This window comes from Aphelocoma coerulescens, unplaced genomic scaffold (genome assembly GCF_041296385.1).
Source record: "Aphelocoma coerulescens isolate FSJ_1873_10779 unplaced genomic scaffold, UR_Acoe_1.0 HiC_scaffold_390, whole genome shotgun sequence".
Taxonomy (NCBI): Eukaryota; Metazoa; Chordata; class Aves; order Passeriformes; family Corvidae; genus Aphelocoma; species Aphelocoma coerulescens.
Window position 1 is genome coordinate 73,926 of NW_027183734.1, and position 13,224 is coordinate 87,149.

The 13,224-nt window shown below is 48.5% G+C and overlaps 1 protein-coding gene across 6 annotated transcripts in view; it reads left to right on the plus strand.

The window, feature by feature from the left end:
* Nucleotides 1–11,971, plus strand: part of LOC138101678 (transcription factor 4) — an 84,823-nt gene extending 72,852 nt beyond the window's left edge. For all 6 annotated transcript variants that reach the window (XM_068999457.1, XM_068999452.1, XM_068999455.1 and 3 more), the window contains exons 11-13: nucleotides 1,685–1,914; nucleotides 5,082–5,222; nucleotides 11,817–11,971. In XM_068999457.1, the coding sequence (XP_068855558.1) occupies nucleotides 1,685–1,914; nucleotides 5,082–5,218 (367 nt within the window). In that variant the 3' untranslated portion in view covers nucleotides 5,219–5,222; nucleotides 11,817–11,971. The remainder of the gene's footprint in view (nucleotides 1–1,684; nucleotides 1,915–5,081; nucleotides 5,223–11,816) is intronic.
* Nucleotides 11,972–13,224: the final 1,253 nt, after the last annotated feature.

Genomic DNA, 13,224 nt, shown 5'->3' on the forward strand with positions numbered 1-13,224 from the left:
AAAAACTTGGATTTGTTTTGCTGCCCGGTCTGAGCGAGGACGGGCCTGTTGCCTTGTGCCGTCCCGCAGCAATAACGACGACGAGGACCTGCCGCCGGAGCAGAAGGCCGAGCGCGAGAAGGAGCGCAGGATGGCCAACAAAAAATGGTGGAAAAATCGCCAAAAAAATCTCCAAAAAATCCCCCAGAAATTGCAAAAAAATCCCCAAAAATCCCCAAAAAATTGCCCAAAAAATCCCCCCAAAAATCCCCAAAAATCCTAAAAAAATTGCCAAAAAATCCCAAAAAATTGCCAAAAAATCCCAAAAAATTGCCCAAAAAATCCTCAAAAAATCCCCAAAAAATCCCAAAAAAATCCCCAAAAAATCTCCAAAAAATCCCAAAAAATCCTAAAAAAATTGCAAAAAAAATTGGAAAAAAATCGCAAAAAATCCCCAAAAAAATCTCAAAAAAATCCCCCAAAATCCCCAAAAAATTGCAAAAAAATCCCAAAAAAATCTGAAAAAATCCCTAAAAAAATTGCAAAAAATCGCCAAAAAATCCCAAAAAATTCCAAAAAAAATCCCAAAAAATTCCAAAAAAAATCCCAAAAAATTGCCAAAAAATCCCCCAAAAATCCCCAAAAAACTCCCAAAAAAATCCAAAAAAATTGCAAAAAAAATCTTCAAAAATCGCCAAAAAACTCAAAAAAAATCGCAAAAAAATCGCAAAAAATCCCCAAAAATCCCCAAAAACTTGGATTTGTTTTGCTGCCCGGTCTGAGCGAGGACGGGCCTGTTGCCTTGTGCCGTCCCGCAGCAATAACGACGACGAGGACCTGACGCCGGAGCAGAAGGCCGAGCGCGAGCAGGAGCGCAGGATGGCCAACAACGCGCGGGAGCGGCTGCGCCCCAGCGAGCAAACGGCCCCAAAATCCCAGCGGATCCCCAACAGCGCCGCCGCCAAATCCCCCAAAACGGCCCCGAACATCGGGGAAAAGGCACCTGGAAATGCCCCCGGAAATGGCCAAAAATGGACAAAAAATGGCGGAAAAATCGCCAAAAAAATCTCCAAAAAAATCCCCAAAAATTGCAAAAAAATCCCAAAATATCCCCAAAAAATCCCCAAAAAATTGCAAAAAAATCTTTAAAAAATCCCAGAAAAATGTAAAAAATTGCCAAAAAATCTCAAAAAAATCCCAAAAAATCCTAAAAAAAATGGAAAAAAAATCACTAAAAAATCGCAAAAAATGGCCAAAAAAATCCCAAAAAGTCCCCAAAAAACTCCAAAAAAATCCCCAAAAAATTGCAAAAAATCTCCAAAAATTCCCCAAAAAATCTCAAAAAATTCCCCAAAAAATCGCCAGAAAAATCCCAAAAAACTTCCAAAAAATCCCAGAAAATCCCCAAAAAATCTCCAAAAAATCGCAAAAAAATCACTAAAAGTCCCCAAAAAATCGCCAAAAAATCCTAAAAAATCCTAAAAAAATTGCAAAAAAAATCACAAAAAATCTCAAAAAATCCTCAAAAAAATCTCAAAAAAATCCCAAAAAATCCTTAAAAAATTGCCAAAAAATCGTAAAAAAATCCCAAAAAATCACAAAAAAAATCCTCAAAAAAATCCCAAAAAATCCCCAAAAAAATGAGATTTTTTTTGCTGCCCGGTCTGAGCGAGGATCGGCCGGCGGGCCCTTTGATGTCCCGCAGCAATAACGACGACGAGGACCTGACGCCGGAGCAGAAGGCCGAGCGGGAGAAGGAGCGCAGGATGGCCAACAACGCGCGGGAGCGGCTGCGCGTGCGCGACATCAACGAGGCCTTCAAGGAGCTGGGCCGCATGGTGCAGCTGCACCTCAAGAGCGACAAGCCGCAGACCAAGCTGCTCATCCTGCACCAGGCCGTGGCCGTCATCCTCAGCCTGGAGCAGCAGGTCCGAGGTCAGTCGGGGGCGGAGGAGGGGAGGGGTGGGCTGGGGGGGAGGGTTTGGGGTTTTTTGGGGAGGTTTTGGGGTTCTCCATGGAGGTTCTGGTGTTTTCCGTGGAGGTTCTTGTGTTCTCCATGGAGGTTCTGGTGTTTTCCATGGAGGTTCTTGGGTTCTCCAAGGAGGTTCTGGTGTTTTCCATGGAGGTTCTGCTTTTCTCCATGGAAGTTCTCCTGTTCTCCATGGAGGTTCTTCATGGAAGCTCTGGTGTTCTCCATGGAGTTGGTGAAGTTCTTCATGGAGGTTCTGGTGTTCTCCATGGAGTTGTTGAAGTTCTCCATGGAGTTTTTGAAGTTCTCTATGGAGGTTCTGGTGTTCTCCATGGAGGTTCTTGGGTTCTCCATGGAGGTTCTTCATAGAGGTTTTTGGGGTTCTCCATGGAGGTTCTTGGAGGTTCTGGTGTTCTTCATGGAGGTTCTGCTTTTCTCCATGGAGGTTCTGGTGTTTTCCATGGAAGTTCTTGGGTTCTCCATGGAGGTTCTTGGGTTCTTCGTGGAGGTTTTGGTGTTCTCCATGGAGGTTCTCCATGGAGGTTCTTCATGGAGGTTATGGGGTTCTTCGTGGAGGTTTTGGGGTTCTTTGTGGGGTTGGTGAAGTTCTCTATGGAGGTTCTCCTGTTCTCCATGGAGGTTCTGGTGTTTTCCATGGAGGTTCTTGGGTTCTCCATGGAGGTTCTGGTGTTCTCCATGGAGGTTCTGGGGTTCTCCATGGAGGTTCTGCTTTTCTCCATGGAGGTTCTTGGGTTCTTCATGGAGGTTCTTCATGGAGGTTTTGGGGTTCTTCGTGGAGTTTGTGAAGTTCTCCATGGAGGTTCTGGTGTTTTCCATGGAGGTTTTGGGGTTCTCCACAGAGTTCGTGAAGTTCTCTATGGAGGTTCTCCTGTTCTCCATGGAGGTTCTGGGGTTCTTCATGGAGATTCTCCATGGAGGTTCTGGTGTTTTCCGTGGAGGTTCTTGGGTTCTTCGTGGAGGTTTTGGGGTTCTTCGTGGAGGTTCTGCTTTTCTCCATGGAGGTTCTGGTGTTTTCCATGGAGGTTCTTGGGTTCTTCATGGAGGTTCTGGGGTTCTTCATGGAGGTTCTGGTGTTCTCCGTGGAGGTTCTTGGGTTCTTCATGGAGGTTCTTGGGTTCTTCGTGGAGGTTCTGGTGTTTTCCGTGGAGGTTCTTGGGTTCTTCATGGAGGTTTTGGGGTTCTTCGTGGACTTGGTGAAGTTCTCCATGGAGCTTCACCTGTTGTCCATGGAGGTTCTTCATGGAGGTTCTGGTGTTTTCCATGGAGTTGGTGAAGTTCTCCATGGAGTTTTTGAAGTTCTCTATGGAGGTTCTGGTGTTCTTCATGGAGGTTCTTGGGTTCTCCATGGAGGTTCTTCATAGAGGTTTTTGGGGTTCTCCATGGAGGTTCTTGGAGGTTCTGGTGTTCTTCATAGAGATTCTGCTTTTCTCCATGGAGGTTCTGGTGTTTTCCATGGAAGTTCTTGTGTTCTCCATGGAGGTTCTTGGGTTCTTCATGGAGGTTCTTCATGGAGCTTGCGGTGTTCTCCATGGAGGTTCTGGTGTTTTCCACGGAGGTTTTGGTGTTCTCCATGGAGGTTCTCCATGGAGGTTCTTCATGGAGGTTATGGGGTTCTTCGTGGAGGTTTTGGGGTTCTTTGTGGGGTTGGTGAAGTTCTCCATGGAGGTTCTGGTGTTTTCCATGGAGGTTTCGGAGTTCTTCATGGAGGTTCTTCGTGGAGGTTCTTGGGGTTCTTCATGGAGGTTTTGGGGTTCTTCATGGAGGTTCTGCTTTTCTCCATGGAGGTTCTGGTGTTTTCCATGGAAGTTCTTGTGTTCTCCATGGAGGTTCTTGGGTTCTTCGTGGAGGTTTTGGTGTTCTCCATGGAGGTTCTGGGGTTCTTCATGGAGGTTCTTCATGGAGGTTTTGGGGTTTTCCGTGGAGGTTTTGAGGTTTTTCGTGGAGGTTCTCCCGTTCTCTATGGAGTTGGCAAAGTTTTCCATGGAGGTTCTTGGGTTCTTCATGGAGGTTCTTGGGTTCTCCATGGAGGTTCTTCATGGAGGTTTTGGGGTTCTTCGTGGAGTTGGTGAAGTTCTTCATGGAGGTTCTGGTGTTTTCCATGAAGGTTTCAGGGTTCTTCATGGAGGTTCTTCATGGAGGTTCTGGGGTTCTTCATGGAGGTTCTGGTGTTTTCCGTGGAGGTTCTTGGGTTCTTCATGGAGGTTCTGGTGTTTTCCATGGAGGTTCTGGGGTTCTCCATGGAGGTTCTTGGGTTCTTCATGGAGGTTCTTCATGGAGGTTTTGGGGTTCTTCGTGGAGTTGGTGAAGTTCTGCATGGAGTTTGTGAAGTTCTCCATGGAGGTTCTGGTGTTCTCCATGGAGATTCTCCTTGGAAGTTCTTCTGTTCTCCATGGAGGTTCTGGTGTTCTCCATGGAATTGGTGAGGTCCTCCATGGAGTTGGTGAAGTTCTCCATGGAGGTTCTCCTGTTCTCCATGGAGTCGGTGCTCTTCTCCCTGGAGTTTCTCCCGCTCTCCATGGAATTTTTTCCTTTTCTCCACGGAATTTTTCCATTTCCCCACAGAATTCCTCCTTTTCTCCATAGAATTTTTCTCCATGGAATTTCTCCATTTCCCCACGGAATTTTTCCATTTCCCCATGGAATTTTCCCCCCAGAATTCCCCCTTTTCCCCCCAGAATTCTCCCTTTCCCCCCCGAAATTCCCCCCATTTCCCCCCGAAATCCCCCCTTTTCCCCCACAGAATTTCTCCTTTTCCCCACAGAATTCCTCCATTTCCCCATGGAATTTCCCCACACAATTCCTCCATTTCTCCACGGAATTTTTCCATTTCCCCACAGAATTCCTCCTTTTCTCCATAGAATTTTTCTCCATGGAATTTCTCCATTTCTCCACAGAATTTTTTCCATTTCCCCACAGAATTTTTTCCATTTCTCCACAGAAATTTCTCCATTTCCCCACAGAAATTTCTCCTTTTCCCCACGGAATTTTTTCCATTTCCCCACAGAATTTTTTCCATTTCCCCACGGAATTTTTTCCATTTCCCCCCCGAAATCCCCCCTTTTCCCCCCGAACCCCCCCCATTTCCCACACCGACCCCCGCTGTATCCCGCAGAACGCAATCTCAACCCCAAGGCCGCGTGCCTCAAGAGGAGGGAAGAAGAGAAAGTCTCCTCGGAGCCGCCCCCGCTCTCGCTGGCAGGGCCCCACCCCGGCATGGGCGACGCCTCCAACCACATGGGACAGATGTAAAAAGGTCCGGCCCCGAATTCCCACTCCTGGATCCCCAAATTCCCCATTCCTGGATTCCCGAATTCCCCATTCCTGGATTCCCAAATTCCCAGTCCTGGATCCCCAAATTCCCCATTCCTGGATCCCCAAATTCCCCATTCCTGGATTCCCAAATTCCCAGTCCTGGATCCCCAAATTCCCCAGTCCTGGATCCCAAATTCCCAGTCCTGGATCCCAAATTCCCACTCCTGGATCCCCAAATTCCCCATTCCTGGATCCCCAAATTCCCAGTCCTGGATTCCCAAATTCCCAGTCCTGGATCCCAAATTCCCACTCCTGGATCCCCAAATTCCCAGTCCTGAACCCCCAAATCTCTCCTGAATCCCCATTCCTGAACCCCCAAATTCCTCCGGGATCCCCAAATCCCTCCTGGATCCCAAATTCCTGAACCCCCAAATTCCCATTCCTGGATCCCCAAATCCCTCCTGGATTCCCAAATTCCCACTCCTGGATCCCCAAATTCCCATACCTGAACCCCCAAATCTCTCCTGGATTCCCATTCCTGAATTCCCAAACTGCTCCTGGATCCTCATTCCTGAACCCCCCAAATCCCTCCTGGATTCCCATTCCTGGATCCCCAAATTCCCCATTCCTGGATTCCCAAATTCCCATTCCTGGATCCCCAAATTCCCATTCCTGAACCCCCAAATTCCTCCTGGATTCCCAGTCCTGGATCCCCAAATTCCCCATTCCTGGATCCCCAAATTCCCAGTCCTGGATTCCCGAATTCCCAGTCCTGAACCCCCAAATCTCTCCTGAATTCCCATTCCTGAACCCCCAAATTCCTCCTGGATCCCCGAATTCCCCATTCCTGGATTCCCAAATTCCCCACTCCTGGATTCCCAAATTTCCCAGTCCTGGATTCCCAAATTCCTCCTGGATCCCCAAATTCCCAGTCCTGGATCCCCAAATCCCTCCCGGATCCCAAATCCCCCCTGGATTCCCATTCCCGGATCCCAAATCCCTCCTGGACCCCAAATCCCTCCTAAATCCCCATTCCCGGACCCCAAATCCCTCCTGGATTCCCATTCCTGGACCCCAAATCCCTCCCAGATTCCCATTCCTGGACCCCAAATCCCTCTGGGATCCCAATTCCTCAACCCCCAAATCCCTCCTGGATCCCCAAATCCCTCCCAGATCCCCATTCCCGGATCCCAAATCCCCCCTAAATCCCCATTCCCGGACCCCAAATCCCTCCCAGATCCCCATTCCCGGATCCCAAATCCCTCCCGGATCCCAAATCCCTCCTGGATTCCCATTCCCGGATCCCAAATCCCCCCTAAATCCCCATTCCCGGACCCCAAATCCCTCCTAAATCCCCATTCCCGGATCCCAAATCCCTCCGGGATCCCCATTCCCGGACCCCAAATCCCTCCTAAATCCCCATTCCCGGATCCCAAATCCCTCCCGGATCCCAAATCCCTCCTGGACCCCAAATCCCTCCTGGATCCCAAATCCCCCCTAAATCCCCATTTCTGGACCCCAAATCCCTCCGGGATCCCCATTCCCGGACCCCAAATCCCTCCGGGATCCCCATTCCCGGATCCCAAATCCCTCCGGGATCCCCATTCCTGGGAGGGCTCGGGAATCCCCCATGGGGTGGCGACGATTCCCAAGGATCCGCGATCCCAAGTCCCGAAATCCCAAACGCTCCCGGAATGTCGGGAGAGGCCCCAGGGAGAAAAGATCCCGGAATTCCCGAGGAATCCCAAAACTGGGGGGGGGATCCCGGAGCGTTCCCACGGGGACTCTTGGGGTTGGGAATTCGGGATTGGGATTGGGATTGGGGTTGGGGTTGGGATAGGAAATTTAGGGTTGGATATTGGGGTTGGGATTGGGGTTGGGATTGGGGTTGGAAATTTGGGATTGGGGTTGGGAATTTGGGATTGGGTTTGGGGTTGGGGTTGGACATTTGGGACTGGGATTAGGATTGGGATTGGGATTGGGGTTGGGGTTGGAAATTCGGGATTGGGGTTGGGATTGGGGGGAAATTTAGGGATGGATATTGGGGTCGGACATTTGGGGTTGGGATTGGGGTTGGAAATTCGGGATTGGGGTCGGAAATTCGGGATTGGGGTTGGGATTGGGATTGGGGTTGGGGATTGGGGATTGGGGATGGGATTGGGGTTGGAAATTCGGGATTGGGGTTGGAAATTCGGGATTGGGGTTGGGGTTGGACATTTGGGATGGATATTGGGGTTGGGATTGGGGTTGGACATTTGGGATTGGGGTTGGGATTGGGGGGAAATTTAGGGATGGGTATTGGGGTTGGGATTGGGGTTGGACATTTGGGATTGGGAATTCGGGATTGGGGTTGGGATTGGGGTTGGGGTTGGGATTGGGGGGAAATTTAGGGATGGGTATTGGGGTTGGGATTGGGGTTAGACATTTGGGATTGGGATTGGAAATTCGGGATTGGGGTTGGGATTGGGGTTGGAAATTTGGGATGGGGATTGGGGTTGGACATTTGGGATTGGGGTTGGGATTGGGGTTGGGATTGGGGTTGGAAATTCGGGATTGGGGTTGGGATTGGAAATTTAGGGTTGGATATTGGGGTTGGGATTGGGGTTGGACATTTGGGATTGGGGTTGGGGTTGGGATTGGGATTGGAAATTCGGGGTTGGGATTGGGGTTGGAAATTTCGGATTGGGGTTGGGGTTGGGGTTGGAAATGCAGGATTGGGGTTGGGATTGGGATTGGAAAGTTAGGGATGGAAATTTAGGGATGGATATTGGGGTTGGGACTGGGGTTGGAAATTCGGGATTGGGGTTGGGATTGGAAATTTAGGGTTGGATATTGGGGTCGGACATTTGGGATGGGGATTGGGGCTGGGATTGGGGTTGGAAATTCGGGATTGGGGTTGGGATTGGGATTGGGGTTGGAAATTCAGGGATGGATATTGGGGTTGGGATTGGGGTTGGAAATTCAGGATTGGGGTTGGGATTGGGGTTGGGGTTGGAAATTCGGGATTGGGATTGGAAATTCGGGATTGGGGTTGGGATTGGGGTTGGAAATTTGGGATTGGAGTTGGGGTTGGGGTTGGGGTTGGACATTTGGGACTGGGATTAGGATTGGGATTGGGGTTGGGATTGGAAATTTAGGGTTGGATATTGGGGTTGGGATTGGGGTTGGACATTTGGGATGGGGATTGGGGTTGGGAAATTTGGGATGGGGATTGGGGTTGGGATTGGGGTTGGAAATTCGGGATTGGGGTTGGAAATTCGGGATTGGGGTTGGGATTGGAAATTTAGGGTTGGATATTGGGGTCGGACATTTGGGATGGGGATTGGGGCTGGGATTGGGGTTGGAAATTCGGGTTGGGATTGGGGTTGGACATTTGGGATTGGGGTTGGGACTGGCATTGGGGTTGGAAATTCGGGATGGATATTGGGGTTGGGAATTTAGGGTTGGATACTGGGGTTGGGATTGGGGTTGGACATTTGGGATTGGGGTTGGGATTGGGGTTGGGGTTGGGCTTGGATATTGGGGTTGGAAATTTGGGGATGGATATTGGGGAGGGGATTGGGGTTGGGGTTGGAAATTCGGGATTGGGATTGGAAATTCGGGATTGGGGTTGGGGTTGGGGTTGGACATTTGGGATTGGGGTTGGGAATTTAGGGATGGATATTGGGGTTGGGATTGGGGTTGGGATTGGGGGGAAATTTAGGGATGGGTATTGGGGTTGGGATTGGGGTTGGACATTTGGGATTGGGGTTGGAAATTCGGGATTGGGGTTGGAAATTGGGCTGGAAATTAGGGATGGATATTGGGGTTGGGATTGGGGTTGGACATTTGGGATGGAAATTTGGGATTGGGGTTGGGATTGGAAATTTAAGGTTGGATATTGGGGTTGGGATTGGGGTTGGATATTGGGGTTGGATATTTAGGGATGGGTATTGGGGTTGGAAATTTGGGATTGGGATTGGGGTTGGGATTGGGGTTGGAATTGGAAATTCGGGATTGGGGTTGGGATTGGGGTTGGAAATTTAGGGATGGATAATGGGGTTGGGGATTGGGGTTGGGGTTGGAAATTTGGGATGGGGATTGGGGTTGGGATTGGGGTTGGACATTTGGGTTGGGATTGGGGTTGGAAATTCGGGATTGGAAATTCGGGATTGGGGTTAGGATTGGGGTTGGACATTTGGGATGGATATTGGGGTTGGATATTAGGACTGGAATTAGGGTTGGATTTTAGGGCTGAATCTTCGGGATGGGAATTAGGGATGGATTTTGGGGTCGGAATTAGGGATGGATTTTGGGGTCGGAATTAGGGATGGATTTGGGGTCGGAATTAGGGATGGATTTTGGGGTCGGAATTAGGGATGGATTTTGGGGTCGGAATTAGGGATGGATTTGGGGTCGGAATTAGGGATGGATTTTGGGGTCGGAGTTAGGGATGGATTTTGGGGTCGGAATTAGGGATGGATTTGGGGTCGGAATTAGGGATGGATTTTGGGGTCGGAATTTGGGACGGATTTGGGGTCGGAGTTAGGGATGGATTTTGGGGTCGGATTTAGGGATGGATTTGGGGTCGGAATTAGGGATGGATTTCGGGGTCGGAATTTGGGGTCGGAATTTGGGGTCGGAATTAGGGATGGATTTTGGGGTCGGAATTAGGGATGGAAATTGGGGTCGGAATTAGGGATGGATTTTGGGGTCGGAATTAGGGATGGATTTTGGGGTCGGAATTAGGGATGGATTTTGGGGTCGGAATTAGGGATGGATTTTGGGGTCAGAATTAGGGATGGATTTCAGGGTCGGAATTAGGGATGGATTTTGGGGTCGGAATTAGGGATGGATTTTGGGGTCAGAATTAGGGATGGATTTCAGGGTCGGAATTAGGGATGGATTTCAGGGTCGGAATTAGGGATGGATTTTGGGGTCGGAATTAGGGATGGATTTGGGGTCGGAATTAGGGGTGGATTTTGGGGTCGGAATTAGGGATGGATTTGGGGTCGGAATTAGGGATGGAAATTGGGGTCGGAATTAGGGATGGATTTTGGGGTCGGAATTAGGGATGGATTTCGAGGTCGGAATTAGGGATGGATTTTGGGGTCGGAATTAGGGATGGAAATTGGGGTCGGAATTAGGGATGGATTTTGGGGTCGGAATTAGGGCTGGATTTTGGGGTCGGAATTAGGGATGGATTTTGGGGTCGGAATTAGGGATGGATTTTGGGGTCGGAATTAGGGATGGATTTTGGGGTCGGAATCAGGGATGGATTTTGGGGTCGGAATTAGGGGTGGATTTTGGGGTCGGAATTAGGGATGGATTTTGGGGTCAGAATTAGGGATGGATTTCAGGGTCGGAATTAGGGATGGATTTCAGGGTCGGAATTAGGGATGGATTTTGGGGTCGGAATTAGGGATGGATTTTGGGGTTGGAATTAGGGATGGATTTGGGGTCGGAATTAGGGATGGATTTGGGGTCGGAATTAGGGATGGAAATTGGGGTCGGAATTAGGGATGGATTTTGGGGTCGGAATTAGGGATGGATTTCGAGGTCGGAATTAGGGATGGATTTTGGGGTCGGAATTAGGGATGGAAATTGGGGTCGGAATTAGGGATGGATTTTGGGGTCGGAATTAGGGCTGGATTTTGGGGTCGGAATTAGGGATGGATTTTGGGGTCGGAATTAGGGATGGATTTTGGGGTCGGAATTAGGGATGGATTTTGGGGTCGGAATCAGGGATGGATTTTGGGGTCGGAATTAGGGGTGGATTTTGGGGTCGGAATTAGGGGTGGATTTTGGGGTCGGAATTAGGGATGGATTTCGAGGTCGGAATTAGGGGTGGATTTTGGGGTCGGAATTAGGGACGGATTTTGGGGTTGGAATTAGGGATGGATTTGGGGTCGGAATTGGGGTTGGATTTTGAGGTCGGAATTAGGGACGGATTTTGGGGTTGGAATTAGGGGTGGATTTTGGGGTTGGATATTGGGATTAAACATCGGGGTTGGGTATCAGGGTTGGATTTTGGGGTCAGAATTCGGGATGGATTTGGGGTTGGAATCAGGGATGGAATTTGGGGTCGGATATTGGGATTAAACATTGGGGTCGGAATTAGGGATGGATTTTGGGGTCGGAATTAGGGATGGATTTTGGGGTCGGATCTTGGGATTTAACATCGGGGTTGTGTCCCAGGGATGGATTTTGGGGTCAGAATTCGGGATGGATTTGGGGTCGGAATTAGGGATGGATTTCGAGGTCGGATATTGGGATTAAACATTGGGGTCGGATTTAGGGATGGATTTTGGGGTCGGAATCAGGGATGGATTTGGGGTCGGAATTAGGGCTGGATTTTGGGGTCGGATATTAGGATTAAACATCGGGGTTGGGTATCAGGGATGGATTTTGGGGTTGGAGGATCTTGGGGTTGGAATTAGGGATGGATTTGGGGTCAGAATTCGGGATGGATTTGGGGTCGGATTCCCCCTTACCCATCCCCCCCACCCCACACCTGCCAACCCCTTCCCAAATCCCTTTTGGGGCCGTTTTTTGGGAACGTTTTTTTTGGGATTGGGCCCGAACCAATGGGATTTTCTTCCTGTCCATCCCATAGGATTTCTCCACGGAAAAAAAGCCGAGTGCCCGATTCCTTCTCCGCCGTCCCGATCCCGATCCCGAGCCCTTCCCTCGCGTACCCGACAAGTCTGGGACGGCCGATCCCGGACGCGACCGAATCCGGCCCGATCCCGAAGAGGAAAAAAAAAAAAAAACAAAACAAAAAAAAAAATCCCCGACGGGGAAAAGGAGGAAAAAAAAAAAAAACAAAAAAAAAAAAACCCCCACCAAAAAAAAAAAAAAAAAAAATTGAAGGAAAAAAAAAAAAAAGGGGAAAAAAGGGAAAAAAAAAAAAAAAGAAAAAAAAAAAAGGAATTTTTTTTTTTTTTTTTTGGGGGGGTTTTTTTTTTGGTGTTGGGGTGGGATGAGGACTCTTCTTGGAACATATCACGGGATGTCCGAGGCGGGATTCCGAGCTTGGCAATCTTTGCTTTCTCCACACTGTGGGACCGATGGAATTTTTTTGTGCCTAAAAAAAAAAACAGAAGAAAAAAAAAAAAAACACAAAAGAAAAGGAAAGCAAATAAAAAAAAGAAAGAGGAAAAAAAAAAAAAAAAAAAGGAACGGAAGAAAAGCGGAGGGGAAAAAAAGAGGAAAAAAAAAGGAGGAGAAAGAAGGAAGTGGGGGGGGAAAGGGGGGGAAAAAGGGGGGAAAAATGGGGGGAAAAATGGGGGAAAAATGGGGAAAAAATGGGGGAAAAAGGGGGGGGGAAAAGGAGGGAAAAAGGGGGAAAAAGGAGAAAAAATGGGGGAAAAAAGGAGGGAAAAAGGAGGGAAAAAAGGGGGAAAACATGGGGGAAAAAGGGGGAAAAAGGAGGGAAAAAGGGGGGAAAAATGGGGGAAAAAGGGGGGGAAAAAGGGGGAAAAAAGGGGGGGAAAGGAAAAAAAGGGGGGGAAAAGGAGAAAAAATGGGGGAAAAAAGGGGGGAAAAAGGAGGGAAAAAAGGGGGGAAAAGGGGGGAAAAAGAAAAAATGGGGGAAAAGAGAAAAAAAGGGGGGAAAAAAGGGGGAAAAAGGAGGAAAAAAGGGGGGAAAAAGAGGAAAGAAGAAAAAAGGGAGAAAAAAGGGGGGAAAAGAAAAAAAAGGGGGAAAATGGGAAAAAAAGGGGGGAAAAAAAAAACGGGGGGAAAAAATGAAAAGAAAAGGGGAAAGAAGGAAAAAAAATGGGGAAAAGGGGGGAAAAAAGGGAAAAAAAGGGGAGAAAAAACGCGGAAAAAAGGAAAAAAACGGAAAAAAAAGGGGAGAAAAAAGGCAAAAAAAAGGGGGGAAAAAAGGAAAAAAAAAAGGGGAAGAAGGAAAAAACCGGGGGAAAAAAGGAAAAAAAAGGAGAAAAAATGGGGGAAAAAAGGAGAAAAAATGGGGGAAAAAAGGAGAAAAAATGGGGGGAAAAAAGGAGGGAGAAAGGAGG